Genomic DNA, 20917 nt, shown 5'->3' on the forward strand with positions numbered 1-20917 from the left:
ATGAAAATTAGAGGGGTAGCTAGGTGGTGCAGTGAGTAGAATACCAGCCCTGGAGTCAGGAGGACTTGAGTTCAAATCCAGCCTCAGACACTTGACACATGTACTAGCTGTGTGACCTTTGGCAAGTCACTTAACCCCGATTGCCCTGCCCCCCCACAAAATGAAAATTATTTGTTAATTTTAAAGTCAGCTAACCTTTAAATGACTTGTTGTGTCTGCTTTTTGTTGGAAAGCATTTGAATATTTGGTTGCAGCTTGGAGGTCTGCAGTTTCAATTGATCCTCTACATGGGTATCAGTCATTTGTGTCCTTAAGGGCGTCTTGATATGGGTTAGGTAGGAGAATGTAGATTCGCAGCAATAAGTGGTTGAAAAGCAAGAAAGCATTTAGCGGCAGCTAGGTGGCACAGTGAATAGAGCATGGGCCCTGGAGTTGGGAGAACCTAAGTTCAAATTTGGCCTCAGACACTTCACAATTACTAGCTGTGTGACCTTGGGCAAGTCACTTAACCCCCATTGCCTTGCCTTCCCCCCTCAAAAAAAAAAAAAGAAACAAAGCATTTTCTGGGCATGTTGCTGAAGGTGTGGGTATTCTACTGCATTTTTCCATATTTCATTTGGATCTTTCTTAGCATCAAACAATGACTTTAAAATGCCATCTACTGAGAGCTCAATCAACTCCATCTGTAGTTCTTTGGATGCCTTGTTGATATCAACTAGGTGAGGCTGAAATGCTAATTTGAGTGTGATGTCATGATTCTCAAAGTCAGTGAAACTTTCATCGTATTCTCCAATTAACAGGTCTATAACAGCTGTATATTCTTCAGATGATTTGCATAGGGGCAGCTAGATGGCATAGTAAGTAGAGCACCGGCCCTGGAGTCAGGATGACTCCACTAGCTCTTACTAGCTGTGTGACCTTGGGCAAGTCACTTAACCCAAATTGCCCTGCCTTCCCTCCTTCAAATGATTCACATATATCATCCTGCTCATCAGATAGTTTTTTTCAAAATGCTTGGACTTTTTGCCACATATCTTATATAGATTTAGTATTACCTTGCGTGTTGGTAAGCCAAATGGGCTCTTAGCACTTAGTTCAACAAGTGCCCTTGAAGGGTTTGGCGTTTGTTTCCTTTGAGTAATTCAGTGTATTTCATTGAGTCTTACTAGGTGCTAAGCCCCAGGCCCAAACCCCTATTAGGTGTTAACCTAACCTATGTGGGTGTGGATTGGTAACTAAGGTGGGGCCCAAGGTGGGGCTAACTCAGGGGAGGGCCTAGTTTTACACATGAGTTTGAGTGATAGGTTTGGGACATCAGAGGCTCTTAGACCACGTGGGTTTAAGTCACCTCTTTGTGATGATTCTAGGTCATCGCAGGTGTGACTCACCCCTGATGCTGAAAAAGATATAAAACCAGGGGTTGGCTTTCTATTCTTTGGAGCTCTTTCCCACAGCAGTGGTGGCTCGAGTGACTCTGGGCCAGCCCTCATTATGAGCTCCTGGGCTGAACCTAGATGTTGGTAACTATGAATCTGTATTTGGTCTGTCTGTTCATGTTTGTAATTTGTTTAGGGCTCTCACTCGTGATGGTGCTGATGCAGAGACTCCAGGCAGCTGCAGCTAAGGAGCCCTCCAGCTTGTAAACCCGGATGCTGAGACTTTATTGAACTCTGGTAACTATGTATTGGGATTTGAATCAGACACGGTCTGTCTGTTGATGTTTGTAATTTGTTTGTATTTTATTCTGAAGTTCAGGATGCTGGCTTTTTCCCCTGAACTAAGTGAATGATATTTGTATGCTGAATTAAAGTAAGCTTGTCAACCCCTTCACGTAGCTTTGCTCAGCTAAGCAGATCAAAAGAACCTGTGCTTTTGCAGCATGCTGGTAGCATTCTTGTTGTTGGGTTTGTGCTGGTCTTTCACCCCCCACAACAGCTGCTAGCCGGATTGTTGAAACACCTTGCAAAGAAATATACAAGTTGTATTGTTTTGACATGGTATCACGTGGAAATACAGCATAACTCTAGAAATCCTCTTTCAATAACTCATGTTGCTGATTCTGTTCTTCATAAAATTTAACTTTCTGTTCTCACAGAGATAAAGTTTTGGCTAACACCAGTCCCTGGGATAGCCAATGTGTTTTAGAATGATACAGCAAATCTACACTGAATACCTCATCATTCAACTTTAGCATATTACAAAACTGATGACACCATGTTGCATTTGTGGAATATAGTTAATAATAGTTATAACTTGTTGCAAAGTGTCCCTTAAAATAGTAGCTTTAGCACGGAGATTTTGCTGATGCAAGATACAATGAAAAGAAATGAGAACATCTGAATCTGTTAATAATTTTTTTATCCGTGCAACAAACCCTTCATGTTTTCCTGTCATGGAAGGTACACCATCTGTACATACACTCAGTAAATTTACCAAATTCAGTCCAACTTCATGACCATTTATCTTGAAAGTTGTTGAAGATATCTATTCCCCTGTGTTCTGCTCACAGAGTGCCCAAAGCAAGTAACTCTTTATGGCAAAGAAAATCTTCTATTTTGACTTGAATGAAGTATAAGACCTGTTCTGTCAGTGGTAATAGTTGCTTCACACAAAGTGATTAAATAATATATGTTTTCTTTTTGAAGTATTGCATGAAGTTGAAGCCTGATTCATGCTGCTGATCAGTTATGGTTCTCCTTGAAAGAGGCATTTGTTTGTACCTTGAAAGGTTATCCAGGTCTAAGCATCCTACAACTTCGACAATGGATTCTTTCATTCTTTCTACATCACAGAATGGCTTCCCTTTTTTCCTGAGTATATAAGCTACTTTATAAGTTGCTTCAGCGGCATTATTTCTAGGTCTTATTGCTGCTTGAAAGAATTCTTTTTGCTTTTGCTTTTCATTTTACTTCATTTAATTTCTGCAGCACGTTTCACACCTCTCCCTCTAATTTAAAATATTTGTGGTCCTTATGAGTGTTGTAATGTTGATGAGCATTGAAGTTTTTTAATGTTGATATTGCAGTATCACAAAGCAAGCAAATCATCTTATCTTTAGCAGAAACAAGATAATATTGAAATTACCAATCCTCATTAAAAAATCTGTTTTCTTCCTTCAGCATTCTCTTGGTCTTCTTTGACATCATGGGCTGTTAAGCAGACAATTAAAAAAATACTGTGGAGCTACGCAACTATTCACAAATTCCACTTCAGACAGAAACACAGCACACCATTGTCAAAAGCTGTTAGCAGACTGGAGTATTCGAGCTCTGAAAATTCTCACAAAACAGCCTCGTGTAGTAGTGGAGACAGTAAGGCAGGAGAAGTTAGAACTCAGCCCTCATGGCTTACTAATATTCTAATTGGACCAGTCAGTCTGGGAGGATTATTTCATTGAAACTTATTTTATTCTTTGGTATTTTAAAAATAAAATAAAAATATAAAAGACAAACAAAAAAATGAAAAAATAAAAGAATTTGTTCTATAGAATTTGGACCTGGAAAGGCACAAGTGGCCATAAGGCCACAGGTTCCCCACCCCTGGTCCATATTCTTTGAGAAATTTCACTACAGAATAAAAAGGGGGTGGAGCCAACATGGCAGCTGGAAAGCAGGGACTTGCATGAGCTTCCCCCCCCCAGGTCCCTCCAAACACCTATAAAAAATGGCTCTGAACAAATTCTAGAACTGCAGAACCCACTGAATAGCACAGGGAAGCAGGGCTTCAGTCCAGCATAGCCTGGATGGTCGCTAGGTAAGGTCTATCACATGGAGCTGGGAGCGGAGTGGAGCAGAGCCCAGCGTGGGCTGCGCCCGTACTAACCAGACTGGGAGCTGGGCAGAACAGGCCATAGCACCCTGAATCAGTGAGCTGTGGCAGTTACCAGACTTCTCAACCCACAAACACCAAAGACAACAGAGAAGGTTAGTGGGAAAAGCTTCTGGAACAGAGTGAAAGGAGTTTGCGGTTGGGCCACCGCCCTGGGGACAGTGGAGGTGGTGCAGCTCTGAGGATGCTTACAGAGCTACAGCTGCAGTTGCTTCTGGCCCCAGGCCCACCTGGTGGGAGGAATTAAGTGGCAGATCTGAGCAGGAGTGCAGAGCCAGCTTAGATCTGAGTCCAGCAAGGGTTGGAGGTTCTTGGGGGAGGAGTAGTGCTGATGTGGCAGAGCTTGCTGTATAGAAATAGCTCTGAAAACAACAGCACAGCCCCTCAAGCTTGGGACAAAGTACTCCATACTCTACAAACAGCCATACCCCCACGAAAAACTCAAGGGTCAAGTAAGTTGGCTGGGAACATGGCCAGGCAGCAAAAATGGACTCAGATTCAGACTCAGACTTTGGAATCTTTCTTTGGTGACAAAGAAGACCAAAACATACAGCCAGAAGAAGTCAACAAAGTCAAAGAGCCTACATCAAAAGCCTCCAAGAAAAACATGAACGGGCCTCAGGCCATGGAAGAGCTCAAAAAGGATTTGGAAAAGCAAGTTAGAGAAGTAGAGGAAAAATTGGGAAGAGAAATGAGAGTGATGCAAGAAAACCATGAAAAACAAGTCAATGACTGCCTAAAGGAGACCCCTCAAAAATACTGAAAAGAAATTTCACTACAAGGCATAGTCCTCAAAGAGATCCAAGTTAGGAAGAGGCCCCACATATGCCCAAATATTTAGAGCAGCCTGAATTCCATCATTAACCAATGCTACCACATCTGAAGCTGTTGGCCTTAATGTTGTCACTGTATCAAGGTCAGTCTTCTGGGCTCATCCCTTTTGAGCCACCCAAGCTGTCTAAGCTTCAGCCTGCTAGGGTACAGTGACTCTAAGGGCAACCGGACAGGTAAAGGAAAAAAAATGTCCAGCAGAGTGACTCCAGGCCACATTTGGATCTTTCTTTTTTCCACCTCTAATAATTTTGGAGAGAGGGAACAGTAATAACTCTAGGAATCAGAGGCACTGGGCCTGAGTTCAGGAAGCCCCAAGTTCAGATCTGGTTTCAGATACTTCCATGACCCTGGACAAATCAACATCTGTCTGCTTCAGTTTGCTCAGCTGTCAATGAGGATAATGACAGCATTAACCTCCCAGAGCCATTATTAGAATCAACAGAAATATTTGTAAGAAGCACTTAGCACACTGCCTGGCACATAACAAGCATTACATAAATGCTAATGAGGAAGAGGAGGAAGACAAGGTATCAGTTGAGCTAAGGCTGGGAGTTAGGAAGATCAAGAGGTAGGGGTGGAAGGAGGATGTGCCAGGTAGTGGGCAAGCCTGTGCAAAGGCATTCAGGCCAGAGCTGCCATTTCAAGATCACTTTAACTGGAACATAGTGGAGATCCAGCAGCCACCAGAGCAATCCCACCAGAGAAGACAAGCAGGGACCAGCAGAAATGGCCTTCACAGCAGTCACCAGGGCACCAGACCTGTGGGGATGACTGGATCAGGGGTCTTCAGAAGGCATCCAGGGTCCTGCAGTGGGCGCCCCACAGTACTCCCCACTGGTGGGCAGGGAGAGGAGCCACATACAGGGGCAGCTGTCTCTGGAACCCGGGAACGGGGGAGAAGGATCACAGTCTTCATCTGAGACTACAAGGTCTGTGGTCACAAAGGCCCCTGTTGTGCAGATGATTCCATGACAGCTTCTGTGGCTCAGTGTATATCCAGGATTCCAATCCAGGGTGGAGAAAAAACACTGCAGCATTAACACCAACAGGACCAGGATTAACTACAATCAAGTCCCCTTTGCATGTGCCCCCTCAAGGGGACAGGTTCCTTAGCTCTAATGGAAGTCAGGGGAAATTCCAGGAACTGGCTGTCACATTCCATATTGCCTCTTCCCATCATCTCCATCACCATCTTGTGTGGGGTGAAACCACCCAGCATTTAATAAAAAAAAATCAGAGGTTTCTCCAGGTAGAAACAGAAAACGTTTTTATTACAATCTCCCAAGAAAGGGCGTCATCACTACCATCAGCAAGCTAGTAGGACAGGCCCAGTACAGGAAGTGAAACCTGACTATATACCTTAGAGGTTCCATCCTCCTCCCACCACTGACCTTCCCCCTCATTGGTGGAGTTCAGGCTCACAATCTGGCAAGAAATCTAACCCAGGAACAAGGAAGTGAAAAACAGCTTTTTCCTTATTTGGCAAGGCTCAAGCTGAGGTGGTAGTGGGAAGGAAGTGGGTCCAGCTACTCTGGATTCCTTTAAGTCAGGTGATTTCTCAGTAACTCGAGACTTAGACCTACCTGTCAATCAGAAGCCCTGAGCCATGCTGATCCCATTCAATTTACAGAAAGGTTGAGATTTAGATTTCACAATTTCATGAGAGGTCCTCACCAATCCCACTCAACCTTACCCACCCCCCCCAATCTCTTCCTGCCTTGGCCTCTGACCTGCACTTCCCCTTCCATTTCTTGTATTCTCTCCACATTCAGCCTCCCCTTCATATCTCAGGTCTGCACTATCCTCCCTATTCCTTGTGAGAACCCTGGTGTAGACCCCACCTCCCCACCCCCACCCATGAGCTCCTGCCCAGACTCAAGCCAGAGTCCCCTCTCCTGCCTTCTTGCCTGAAGGGCCTATCCCCTGAATTTGTCCTGGATACAGCAGCAAAGAACCTCATCTGGTTCCCTCAGCCCCTAGTCTGTGGCATGGGTCTGCCCTCTCCAAAGGTCCTCATGCTGTACATTTGAACTGTCCTCTTCAGTCTGGCCAACCTACTGCATGCTCCTCCCTTCCTGGATCACCCCCAATCCTACCAACCCCTTACCTTCTCCAGGAAGCTCCTCAGATGGATCCCACACCCAGCTCCTTCCAGGAACATCCCTCCATTCCCCTCCACCCCCAGTCTGCTCTGAGGAGCATTGACTTTGTTTGCATAGGAGTAGCATAAGTCCAACATGAGGCTGGGAAACCCCAAGGCCGGGACTTTTATCTCATTGTCTCTGGCTTCTCCCTCCCCAGGAGCTAGGACAGGGCTCTGCTCACAGCAAGCACCACTCAGACCACTGTGGTGACTGAGAGTGGATGGGCAGACATCCTAGGCTGAGGGAAGGTTTGTCCCTTCCCTGGATCTGGCCCCTGCATTTATGCCTGCTGCCACATGACTGAGGCATAACCAGCCTGCAGAGTCCAGAGATGGTGAGGGAGGCAGCTCTGGCTGTCTAAGCCAGAATCCAGTAGAGATCCTAAGAGGATTCTATGCCACCCACTGACGAGGATTTGGAGGGAAGGGGGCCTTCTCTATGCTCTCTGTTGCTAGGACCACCACATGGAGTGATCCTCAATGCTGCCATTGCAGGGGGCTGTGGCGAATGGACCTGGAAACCTGGGCACTGCAAGACCCTGACCAACACATCTTTCATCCTGGTATCTATAAAGTGGAAGACAGATGCTGGGCTGGGACCAGGTATTCCATCAGGAAAGGGCAAATTATGTGGGCCCTGAAAGGACTCTGGGAGGAGAGGAGTCCAGACCATGGTGGAGACATCAACTAATCAACAAGCAGTTAAGGCCCTACTATTTACCAGACACCATTACATCCTGCTCCCTCCTATCTCCTAGCCTATAGTACAATCATATGAAGGAATGCTCTAAATCACCAATAATAAGAGAAATTCAAATCAAAACAACCCTCTGGTTCTACCTCATGCCCTGCAAATTGGCAAAGATGACAAAAAAAAAATGGGAATATAGTCAGTACTGCAAAGGTTGTGGGACAACAGGCACACTAGTTTGGGATTATGCAAATAAAGTGATTTAAAAGTTCAAACCTTACTAGGCTTACACTCCAAGGAAGCCAAAGAATTGGAAATCAGGTAGATGCCCATCAGTTAAGGAATGTCTAAATATACTGCAATGCATGAATGTGGAGTATTACTATGCTGTAATAAATGAATAATATGATGAATACACAGAAGCATGGAATGATCTACATAAACTGATGCAGAGGAAAGTCAGCAGAGCCAAGAAAATAATGGACACCAACTACAACAAAGTAAATGGAGAGAACCAGCACACAAAAAAATGAAAGTGAATGTTGCAGAATTGTAAAGAACAAGCAGGACTTGGAGACCTGAGAAGATAGTCCCATCTGACCCTTTCTCACAGAGTCACAGGGACGTGCCCTTTAGTGACTTAGTAGAATTACAAATTGTTTTCCAGAACATTGGGATCAGTTCCTAGTTTCACCAACAGGGCACCAGTGAGCTTGTCTGCCCACTGCCCATCCACCATCTGCTCTTCCATATTTTGTCATCCTTGGCAACTTGACGAGTGTGGAGTGAAACTTCAGAATTAACAGGTCTTGAAGGAGAGGCTGGATGACCACTGTGCAGGCAGAATGGAAGGGGAATTTTTTTCAAGGTCAAATCAGGCTAAAAGACCTCTGATTTCCTTTGCAACTCAGTCTGTGAAAGGTTTGTAAATCTCACTGCACTGTAAAAGTGTGATTATACATTATTAATATAAGGAAAGATGTACCTCTGAGTGGTTTTATTTTGTACTTCTCTAATTACCAGAGAATCTGACAGTGTTTTTCAAGTGCTTACTTATCTATATTGCTTCTTTCAAGGGTTTCTCAGTTATATTCCTTGGACACATGACTATCTTCTATCTCTCTTATCTATCTAGAAACAGATCTAACACAGATAGAAAATGTGTATCACATCCTTGTGTAATTTGTATGTCACATTTTTGTCAGATCTGGACAGAAGGAGCAGCTGTCCCAAGAATCCTCTGTAGACCCCTAAAGCAGCAATTCAGGCAGGAGCTTGAAACCTCTGCCAATGTGGCAGAGACAGTTAAGACTAGGGCTTTCTGCGAGCATCAAGCTAAAAGATGTTCCTACCACTGCTCCTTTAGTGACGGGAATCAAGGATCATTCATGGGCAGCCTCAATCTCAGGCAGGAAGCTGGTGGAAGAGGGAAAAGTAGAGATATCACAAACTTCCCCCATCCATTGGGAAATGGAATTTGGAGTGATGTTACAGTAGTTCCAAAAACTACAGGGCAAGACACCAGAGAGGGCTTTAAGAAGCCAGGCATATATTTCAATGGTGCTGAAGATGTACACTGCATTTTCTGCCTTAGCCAAAGTCTTCATCCAAGGGGAGCAAGGGGAACTAAGAAGTACAGGTTTCTCCACATTATGAATTCCAGAATGGGCAGGGAGTTTTACTCTCCACAAAGAAGCTAATTCATAGTCAATTCAAGTCACTAAACATTTATTATCCACCAGCTGGGTACACAGAACTTGCCTGGTGTTGGGGGAGGCACAGAGTTTACATTCAGTGGGAGAACATGTAGATAAATAAATAAAAGTAACCTGGAGGTGAGGAAGGTTCTAGCTGCTGGCAGGATCAAGGAAAGTCCCCTGGAGGTTTCCCTCAAACCAAAATTTAAACCAAAGTGATTGGAAAAGGTGCAGGTGAAGGAGATGTGCATTCCAGGCATGAAGGAAAAGCAGTGTAAAGTCCCAGAGATGGAGAATGGAGTGTCCTGTGTGAGGAAAAGGTCCACGTCAACGTGGAGTTTGAATTCCATCCTCACGGCAACAGGAAGCCACTGTAAGTTCTTGACCTGAGGAGGGAAGCCATCAGACCTGTGCTTCAGGTCTATCATTCTGGTGGCTGAGGATGAAATGGAGAAGGCAGAGTCTCCTGGAGCCAGGGAGATCAATTAGGAGGCCACTATCATAGCCTGGGTGAAAAGTGAAAAAGCCTATACTAGGGTATGAGTGGAGAGAAGAGAGAGATGTGACAGATACTGTGGAGGGCAAAGAGACCATATTTGGCAATAGACAGAATGTGCGGAGTGAGGGAAAATGAGAAGTTGAGGATGACTCAGAGTTTGGGAATCTAGGTGACTGGAAGCATCTGGGTGCCCTTGGCAGAAATAGGGAAGACAAGAAGATGAGGAGGTTTAGGAGGAAGATAGTCTCCAGAAATGACTGTCAAAAGAAGAAGTAATGAAAGTAACAAATAAAAAAGAATTTGATGAAGGTTTTCATTGAATATTTTTTCTATGAGACCAGAAGAAGAGTTTTATCTCAAAATGGCAACATTTAATGTAAGAAAAAAACCCAACACATGTATTTTAGACAATACGTAGTGAGTAGCATTAATCCTGGATGTGAAAAGAATTTGGATCATGGATTTGTTCTCTGGAATTACTGAAATTTTACCAGTTATAGTAATATTCACAAGAGCAGTGGGCATATCTAAGTTAATATTGATTTCCTCTGTTTGGTCCCTAGCATGTTTGGCCCTCATAATGGCCAATCTGAAAGGACATAAAGATCTTTGGTGCTATAATGAAGATATTATATCCTTCCTTTAACCCCCCTCTCCTCAAAAGAGAAAAATAAAGAGGCCAGACATAAAGTCAAAATTCTTGGCATGAACCACTGGCTCCAGCTCAAATTTGCCCTCTGCTTTCTTTGAGCAGGCTCTGGGCTTCTGATCTCCTTGACAGTTTTTTTTCCTTTTTTAAATACCTTGGTTTAAGAGAGCTTAATGAGATTCCCAACCGAGAGAGAGTAAAGGAGAAAACAAAGAGGGCACCAGGAAGACTCTTGAAGATACCCAAAAAGAAGTGGCTGAGAGGGAAAAAGACCCAGCAAAGAGAAGGTGCAGTCAGAGAGAAAGGAAAACTAAGTGTGAGGTCTCCAAAAAGAGAGAAGAGGGAAGAAAGGACACAGAAGTAATGGTGCTCAAGAGTCAAATACTTAATAGAATATTAATACCTAAAGAAAAGTGAGGAACAATATGGTTTTCAATCTATGGTAATTGGGAGGTCCTTGAATAATTTAAGGTTATAATCTATCATATAAGAGAGGTAAGGACACTGAGACTGAGCTGCTTTCCAACTCTCAAATTTGTTGATTCTGTGATTCTATGATTTTGTGAAGCATCTGATGAACAGCAAATTTTGTACTCTGACTGAAGACCTCCCCACATTCTTTACATGCATAGGATTTTTCCCCAGTATGAATTCTCTGATGAAGAGTAAGTTTTGACCTCTGACTGAAGGCCTTCCCACACTCATTACATTCATAAGGTTTCTCACCAGTATGAATCCTCTGATGTTCAATAAGTCCAGGTCTTTGTCTGAAGGCCTTCCCACACTCATTACATTCATATGGTTTCTCTCCAGTATGAATTCTCTCATGTAGAATGAGTTCTGAACTCCGTCTGAAGGCCTTTCCACATGCATTACATTCATAAGGTTTCTCCCCAGTATGAATCCTCTGATGAACAATAAGTTGAGAGCTCTGACGGAAGGTCTTCCCACAGTCATTACATTTATAGGGTTTCTCTCCAGTGTGAATTCTCTGATGTACTGTGAGACCTGTGCTTACACTAAAGGCCTTCCCACATTCATTACATTTATAAGGTTTCTCCCCAGTATGAATTCTCTGATGCTGAGTAAGTTGTGAACGCCAGCTGAACGCCTTCCCACATCCATTGCATTCATAAGTTTTCTCTCCAGTATGGATTTTCTGATGTACAATAAGTTTGAACCTCTGGCTGAAGGCCTTCCCACATTCATTACATTCATAAGGTTTCTCTCCGGTATGAATTCTCTGATGTTGAATAAGTTGTGAGCTCTGACTAAAGGCCTTCCCACAGTCGTTACATTCATAAGGTTTCTCTCCAGTATGAATTCTCTGATGTCGGGTACGTTGTGAGCTCTGGCTGAAAGCCTTCCCACATTCATTACATTTATAAGGTCTTTCTCCAGTATGAGTAGTCTGATGTCTAATAAGTCCTGTGCTCCATCTGAAGGCCTTCCCACATTCTTTACATTCATGAGGTTTCTCTCCAGTATGAATTCTCTGATGTACAACAAGGTATGACCTCTGGCTGAAGGCCTTCCTACATTCATTACATTCATGAGGTTTTTCTCCAGTATATATTCTATGATGTATAATAAGTTGTGAGCCTTTGAGCAAAACCTTCCCATATTCATCACATTTGGGGGGTTTCTCTCCAGTATGAATTCTGTGAGAGAAAATAATGATCTTTGGTTAAAGTTTTCCAACATTCATTGCTTTTCTAAGTTTTTTCTTAAAAACAGATCCTACCATATCTAAGAGGTTATGAATTATAACTTAAGTTATAAACTTATAATTATAAACTTAACTGCAACTTAAACTCTTCCTCTGGGTATCACATTTATGGAGAGCTCTTTCCTACAGATACTCTCCAGTGAAAAAAAAGGATTCACCCTAGACTAAAAATCAATTCATGTTTGTTTCTTTCATGGCCTCTCACTGTATTGGGACTTTTCCTCAGGGAGAATTTTACTTGCCTAGACTGTATCTCATCACGCTTCTTCCTTTTTAACATGATATCAAGTTCTAAAGCTTCTCCCCACTTAGAGACACAGGAATAATTCCTTGTGAGCTGTTCAGGAGAAGATTCTTCCATTGAAGGACCAAGCTTTGGAGTGGACTTCTTGGGTTCAGTTGCTTCCCAATCTGGAAATTTAAAAAATATATATGCTTAAATATGGTTTCCCCTATTTGAAAAAAATTACTTGCCACTTATTTGGTACTGCAGCTTCCCACCTCAGGAAATATGATTGTAAAAGGTTATAGTGTAGAACAAAAAAGATAATGCCTTATGTTTACAAAGCCATTTATAGTATTTTTCATATGGTTGCCTGGGATTTGCAATTTTTCTGCAAACAGTTTGTACATATCCTTTGCCCATTAATCTACTGGGTAATGGCTCTTAGTTCTGACATATTTCTGTCCGTTCCCAATATGAACTGGACACTAGATACAGTTTAACTAGCGATCATAGATGTTTGATACAAAGACTTTCCTCTGTTTAATTCTTTACTTCTTAATTTAGCTACACTGATTTCATTCATATGATAGATTTTAGATTTTTAATGATGAAAATAATCTATTTTTTATTTTTCATTTATATATGATGAATGCAGAGAAGCCTGGAAATCTCTCCATGAACTGATGCAGAGGAAAGTCAGCAGAGCCAAGAAAACAATCAACACAATGACTCAATCAGTCAGTTAGTCAACAAGAGTTTATGAAGGCCTACTAGTGTCAGGCTAGGGCTACAAAGAAAAGCAAACAATGCTCTCATAGAGCGAGCTCATAATCTAATGGGGAAGTCAACATGTAAATGCCTATGTACAAACAAGCTATTGACAGGGTAAACTGGAGATAATCATGAGAAGGAAGGTTCTAGCATTAAGGGGGATCATGAAAAGTTTCCTGGATAAGGTGGGATTTTAGCTGAATTAGAATGTAAGAACCATGTTCACTACCTTCCTTATCTTTACCAATGTATTTCTCACTTACCTGGCCTTACCAACTACCTTCTCTTTACCCCAGAGTACACATCCTCTTTCAGTCCTTTCCCTCCTTCAGATTGGAACTCCTTTCTCCTCCTTTAGCTTAAATCCACCTCCTTCAAGTTCTCCCAAATCTATGCTTCCCCAGTTCAGTCCCTGGCCTTCTACACTACTCCCAAGACTCCCAAGCCATCTTCACAATTCCCTGCTCTTTATTCAGCCTCCCATCCATTCCCTTCTCTAGCCCCATAACCTTCTCCTTCTGAAGCCTGAAGTCAAAAGCAACCCAGCCACACAGACCAAGAGCAACATAAATGGTCACAGCCTCTGACTCAATGATCCCACAGCTAGGACCATCCCCTAAGGAAGTGACTGAAAGGAAATGAAAACCTCAGTCTACAAATAATTCTAATGGCTGTATGAGAAAGGTAAGAGAGCCCTGGAGAGGACCCAAGTGTTTGATGAGGGGGTTGTGCCTAAACAAGGTTTGGCTTATTCATGCATTGTTAACCCCACAGGCTTACCACTGAAAAGTACAGACATGAGGGGGATGGACAGTCAGTTATGGAAATGGAAGAAAGCAGGATCAGAGTAAGTACAACAACTGTGACTAGGGAAAATAACACAGCAACCAAAACTTTATACCCAGAATTAAAGGACAGAGCCACCCAAAGGGCCTTTTGATTACTATTGCTTAAGGAATACAAGTATATGAAGAGAGAATGAACTGATGAGGGGGAGGCCAGAGAATAGGCTGCCCCAATGTTCTGTCCCAACTGAGGCAAAACCAAGGAGGGTCCTGTCAGGAGTGATTTCCTGCAGGGAAGGGGAGGCTCTGAGAAGGTGCTCAAGCCTGGGAAGCTCCCAGGAGAGTTACCTGGCCACTCATTTAGAAGGATTTCCCCCACAAATGACCGTCGGTCACCATGACTCACCTGCACAGCTGCTCTGGGGGACATCTCCCTCTGGCATCCAAGGGGCTTCCCCTCTCTCCAACTGGCAGACCACATCTGGCTTGTAAATGGCCAGGCCTGTTCATTGAAAAGATCTGTTGTCAGAGAATCTCCCCAAAGAGCTTGACCCTAGTCCCTTTTCCCTTCTGGGGAAATACAGCATGCTGGGAATACAAGCAGGACCACTGAAGGATGTTCTAGATCTTGTGCCTGGAAGCAGGGAGGAATGGACCCCACCATGGAGCCGGGCTCAAAAAACATTAGGTCATTTGACCCAATCCCTGCTAAGAGGACGGAGACTGTTGACATAGTCAAGATATCTGGGACAAGAAAGAAGGATCTTGGACCTGAGGGAACACAAGATTGGGGATGGGGTAACTTCAGGGATGACACAATCCAGCAGCCAAGACCCTTCACCTGAGAACAGGTAAGCAGGTAACCCTATAACCTCTCTTTAGACCACAAAGGGATTAGGGAGCCTGTGATCCTCACCCAGGCTGACCAGGTTCTTATAGTTCTCGAGCATCACCTCCCAGTATAGCTTCTTCTGAGAAGGGGCCAAGTGGCCCCACTCCTCCTGGGTGAAATCCACAGACACATCCTTGAATGTCACTGATTCCTGAAACCAAATATACATGTGCTTACCCAGGGAACAGCCCTGTGATGAAACTCAGGAGGTAAAGTTGGTGGACATTGTATGGGCCACTTCTTGCAGTGTTAAGCATCCAGGGTATTCCAAGACAGGCATTTATTGAGAGCAGATTGTATTAGATTCTGAATGATGCAACAAAATGAGAATTTTAGTATCATAAAAGTATGCTGAACTTTTTGGTTTGGTGACTTCCCTCTATTGATTACCTCCCATTCATCCTGTCTATAGCTTGTTGAAGCAGTTGTTTGCATGCTGCCTTCTGTTACACTGAGAGCTCCTTAGAACAGGGACTGTTTCTGCCTTTCTTCGTATTCCCAGTGCTTAGAACTGTGACTGGCACATAGTAGGTGCTTAAGAAATGCTTGTTCACTGACTGGTTAACAGATTACTTGTGTCACAATAGCTCCTCGAGGCAGGAATTACAAGCAGTATCACCCATTTTATAAATGAGAAAATGAATCCAAGAATCACAGATTCTCAGAACAGTAAGCAATTTAAGAGGCTTGGGGTGTGTCATGGCCCCTGCATCTTCTCTTCTCTCTGCTAAATACACTTTAGCAATCATTTGACCCTCATATGGCACTTCCCCATCTTGCTCACCCTTCTTTGCCAGCTGTCCAGCTTCCCCATGTACTCCCTGAAATCCCCGAATGCAGTAGACTCCTGATATGATTTGATGAGAGCAGGATCATCCCTCTTCCGGGGCTGGATACTAGGCCTCTCCGTGAATGTAATCACCTGACTTATTGAGATCCTTGGGCCCCATCCTGTCATCCACCTTCTAAAACACGAATGCCCAATGAGAGATGCCACCACATTCACACTCCCCTGAGGACGCCATGTGACATACACACTCCCTAGTCACTTGTTCTCTACTTGTACAACTTTAGCTAACTCAATGCTAAGGCATCTCCAATACAGCCTGCTCCCCCTTCATCAAAAACACCTGATTTCTACAAACATAATCTAGCCAGACAACAGCAAAGTACAGAACTAATTCATTACCCAAAGGTATTTTTTTGCCCACAGGTTTTAGTCACATGCTTCTATTTATATTTTAATCTCAGAACCTTGGTGTTATAAGGATCCTATGAGACCCTTAGGTCCACAAAAATAAGATGTGACACTCATACAGTCTTGAAGGTTTGCAAAGAATTGGTATAAACATAATCTCCTTTATCACATCACAAGTAGTAGTGATACTGTTATCCCCCATTTTGTGGAGGAGTAAACTCGGGCTCAGAAAAGCTAAGTAACTTGCCCATGGACACACAGCAAGTATCAGAGGTAGGACTCAAGTCCTGCCAGGCCCATCCTATAGCCAGCCACTCTGCCAATGCACTCAGATCAGAGACGTTCCGCACCCATGCTGAGGCCCCAGTGCTAACTGTAACCTCCTCTTTCAGGAAGGCTCTAGCCTTCTTCTTAACAGCAGCCCTCTCATGCACATACCCTTCATGTGCTCAGAGACCCACAAGTCCTGTTCTGGAGCTATAATCAAACAGCACTGTTATCGTTCCTGGAAAGAGTCAATCTAGTCCCCATTTCTCCCAACACCACCATACCAGTAACTTTCTGAACCTGGTTTAACCCATCTGCCGAGATGGTTTACCAGAGTGTGACCGCTGCCCATGCTATAGCTTCTTGGACACAGGTGAGAGCTGGGTGAATAAGGCAGACACCAAAGAAGGGTGAGCAGCCCTGAGAAGGGCTCAGCAAGCTCTTGCTCCAGAGGTGCTAGTCCTCCCTGAACACCCCATACAACCCTCAAACCCATTGGAGAGTTAGGGAATGGTCCATGTGAAGACTTCCCCTAACAGAATGAAAGGATGAGAACAATTTATTCTAATGGCCATGAAGGCAGCTGAAGCAGGTGCTGTGGAGCACTCAGAGTGTGGTCAAACATCCAAGACACCAAGGTCATCCACTGCATCCTAGGCCATTGCCAGTCATCTTGACTTTTGTCCTGCCACTGGACTTTGATGATTCAGGGAGAGTGAGGCTGACAACTTCAGGCAGCTCTGCCTTACCTAATTCACACACTGGTCAAGACGTCACTCTGTTTTGTCATTTGTCCTCTTCAAAAATGGACAAATAATTTTCCAAACCAAAATATCTCCTTCCAGGCCACTGCTCCTCTGTACATGTTGTCTCTCTCCACTAGAGGGCAGGGACTCTATCTCTACAGTGCTGGCATGTAGCAAATGCACACTAAGTGTGTCTTTCATGTATTCATTCACTCCTGATTCCAAGTTTAATGATTTCTATAGTATACACTATGATGCCATCTAAGAAATCTGTCTTGCAGTAACTTCTCTTTTCCCACTCAGCTCCTAGACTGACAATCTATATACAGTCTGTGTAAGGTGCACCTGTTTTACAACAGTGGTGTCAAACTCAAATAGAATGAGGCCCACTACACCATATATAAGAACCCTTGTGGGTTACATACTGACTTAGAAAACCACGTTAGTATTATCTATGTTTTACAGCATTATTTGTTAATTATTTCTCAATTGCATTTTAATTTGATTCTGACAGCACTAAGGAATGTTGTGAGTTACAGCACATTTGAAATCCTAAATAAACCCAAGAAGAGGGAGTGATATCTCAGAAAAAAAAAGGAATCATTCCAAGCTTTCTATTCAATCTTCCTTTCACAAATGCACAATACCTGTACCAAATTACTTGGAGCCCTGGTTTTGCTATTCAACCACTAATCTTGGTCCCCTTTGGTTATATTATTATATAGGGGGAAAAATAAAAATGGAGGGAGTTTCATACCAGTGAGAGAGCAGCATGATGCACAGGGAAAACGTAATATTTAACCTTAGAGGACCTTCTTCTACCATAGACTACCTGTGTGTGATTTGTAGCAAGCAACTTTAGCAGTCTGGGCAGCATTTTTTTCTCATCTGTACAATCAGGAGGTTAAATCAGAGCAATCCATCAACAAGCATTAAGGATCTTGTTCATCTTTATTGACTTTTACATCACCTTCATTTCCCAACGTTTCCCTTTCCCCTCCCCTGCCAAGCAGCCATCCCTGATGATAAAGAATAGGTCAGCAAGATTAACCAGCACATCCCAAAGGCCTGACATCATGTGTGAAGTTCTGTGCTCAAAGTCACCCACAGCTGCAAAGATGGGGAAGAGGAGCCTTTTCCGACCTCTTCTAGGGAACCAGCAGTGTGGGTTGTTTTGTGGTTGTATTCACTGTGTTTACTGTTTCCTGGTTCTGCTGACTTCACTTTGCATCAGTTCATCAAAGTCTTCCCATGCTTCTCTGTATTCCTCATGGTCATTGTCTCTTACAGCACAGGAATATCCCATTATACAATCATGTACCAAAGCTTGTTTTGCCACTCCCCAAACAACCCGCATCTTTTATTTCCAGTTCTCCTACAGCCATTTGCCAAGCAGCTAATAAGTGCCAGGCACCAGGCAAAACAGCCCCTGCCTTTGGGGAGTTCAGGAGAGACAACATGCACAAGCATATCTGTGGGTGTGACAGTGTGTAAGAATGTGTGTGCTGTTTGCTAAGTACTTACTCTGTGCAGGCACTAAGGAACCATCCAGCCCAGCTCTAACACTTGGTAGGCCCAGCCCCTCTGGTCCTCAGGCAGGTCACTCCCCTTCTCAGCATGGCCTCCCTCACAGCATCATAGTGATGGCAATGAGAGCGGCTGCTGCTCCTCCTGCCACTTCTCCCTGTGGCAGCTGTCACCTCCTAGGTGCTACCTGCTGCTACCAAGGTTTGGTCCAGGCTGTCCCTGTGCTCCCCATCCCCACGATGCTCTCCCCCCCTTCGTCTCCACCCTGCAGAATCCCTGTGTCTCTTCAAGTTCTACCTCCACACAAGGCCTGTGTACATCCCCCCACTTGTCAGGGCTTTACCCTTCAGACAATTAAGCCCAGATGTTCTTGGTAGGGACTCCATCTGTCCCTGGTGTGGAAAATATTATACTATTTTATATCATTTTTGTAATTTCAATAAGACTCAGGGCCTGAACTACCTAACCAGAAGAAAAGCCTGATCCTAACAGTCTCTTTGTTCTCTGAGTAAGCTCAGAGATATCTCTATCTTATATCAACAAAATCCAGATGGAGCATTCCTTGCTCTGTCCATGGCCATTAAGGGTGAAAACCTTGACCCCAGACACTATCTTGAATTATGTGACTTTTCCTTATCTTAATATTTTATGGGCATATACTATGTTGTGGAATGTTAATGGCCAATTAAACACAGAGATCTTGGGTTAGTAATTCCAACTGACACTCTGTCAACTATCTAATTTGTTGTATTTACAATCTATTCCATTAAGGAAAATCCTCTTCTCGTATCATGGTTAAACATACATGGGGGTCATAAAAATGAGGTCATACAGGCTTGCTAGCTCTGCTAAAATAACGTATATAAGTTTTCTCATTGCTTTGTTCAGGCAGCCAGAGTTTATACTCTGACTCCTTGTACGTACAAGTAAGCTAGCTCCGCTATGCTTTAAGGGAAAATAATAAACAACATGGATTTTTCTATCACCTAGCTCTGTTGTTTCCTTCAACCAAATTTTCAGGTTTAACACTGGGAAGTGCTTTTGTCTCTGTGCATACCCTCCAGCGGAGCACCAGGCAGAGGGTAAACCTTAACCAGGGCTTGGGGAACTAGATGAAATGTTATTATAATTTACTCCATGGCCCAGTCCCCAAGGCTTCAGGGCTTATGCAGCCTGGATTTGATCCCAGGCACCTGCATGGAGAGGGATAGTGCTCTCTCTTTGGTTCACTGTCCACTGTGGGAGCTACTCTGGGAAATTTCTAAAAATAGCTTTAAAAGGTACTGATGTCTACATTTCTCCAAGTTTGCCCTAACAGCGTTCCAGCTCTGTCCTAGGCCATCAAGGTGGCAATGCCTATAGGGAAGGCAGCCTTTACTCCAGGCCTCAAAGGAGCCCATCAACAGATAGGAAACATGCCAAGCACTCAAGGAGCCCAAGAACAGCCCCCTCCAAGAGAACCAGACTCCCTGCACCAGGCTGAGAGACTGCTTTCCCCCACGGGGTCTCAGAGTCCTCGAAGGTTCACTGGGTCATCCTTCCCAGTGCTCAGGAGGCACGTGCTGGGCACCTTCTTTCTCCAAAGAGCATCAGGAAAGCCTCTGCTCTCTCTAGGTCTGATTCCCAAACTTACCCTTAGGAATTCCCAATGACCCTGGGTTGGTGCTGTCCAGGATTATCAGGCCAGGAGGCAACATTATGGTACGACACTGCCCAGAGTAATCGATATTCCCTGCTTCCTCTATACAAGGGTTTGGGTCTCATAAATGCTGTTAATGACTGAGACTCTCAGGACCTTTGGGCACAGCCAAAGCCCCTGCTCTGTGCTCAGGCCAAAGCAACAGCTCCCAGGCTGCTGATGAAATGCTTCCTCACAGGTCAAATTCTCAGGGGGCAGAGAATGGGCTGGGCACAGGCCTGTTCTGCTCCATAATGCTGTTTTCTGATGATGCAAAGGAAATGAGTGGTTCATCATCTCCTTTTTAGAGTACATGAAGAGGAGGCCATCCTCCGAGGTACCTAAAGGCAGCTGCAGCCTCTCAATACCAATCAGGACTCCTCTCCACAAGGTATCTTGGGAGTATGCTCACACTCCCCGGGGGCAGGGGCCCTGTGATGCCTCCAAACAAAGGCATCAGGTGTCACCATTAGCTCCTCAATCTCTCCCATCCCCCATTCCCACCTCCAGTCAGTCCACAATTCTGGTCTTTTCTACCTTCATACCATCTCTCCTCTGACACATGCAACACCACACCCCCCCCCCAAGTGTAGGCCCTCATCAGCCCCACCTCCTGGACTATTGCAGTAGTCTCTGGGCAGGTTTGCCCGCCTCTAGTCCACCCATCCTTCATCCAGCTGACAAATCAATCTTCCTGGGGGCAGTCAAGATGCCACAACAGCAGGAAGTACTACTGAGCTCCCCTTCACAACTCCTG

General features: G+C 44.1%; 1 protein-coding gene across 1 annotated transcript in view; it reads right to left on the bottom strand.

The window, feature by feature from the left end:
• The window catches only part of LOC118834200 (zinc finger protein 420-like), a 34218-nt gene extending 18660 nt beyond the window's left edge, over positions 1-15558 (bottom strand). Inside the window, exons 1-5 of the mRNA XM_036741646.1 lie at positions 15529-15558; positions 14769-14895; positions 14259-14354; positions 12313-12481; positions 10949-12002 (exon numbers count right to left, since the gene is read on the bottom strand). Of these exons, the coding sequence (XP_036597541.1) occupies positions 10949-12002; positions 12313-12481; positions 14259-14354; positions 14769-14895; positions 15529-15558 (1476 nt within the window). The remainder of the gene's footprint in view (positions 1-10948; positions 12003-12312; positions 12482-14258; positions 14355-14768; positions 14896-15528) is intronic.
• Positions 15559-20917: the final 5359 nt, after the last annotated feature.

Source organism: Trichosurus vulpecula, chromosome 1 (assembly GCF_011100635.1).
Source record: "Trichosurus vulpecula isolate mTriVul1 chromosome 1, mTriVul1.pri, whole genome shotgun sequence".
Taxonomy (NCBI): Eukaryota; Metazoa; Chordata; class Mammalia; order Diprotodontia; family Phalangeridae; genus Trichosurus; species Trichosurus vulpecula.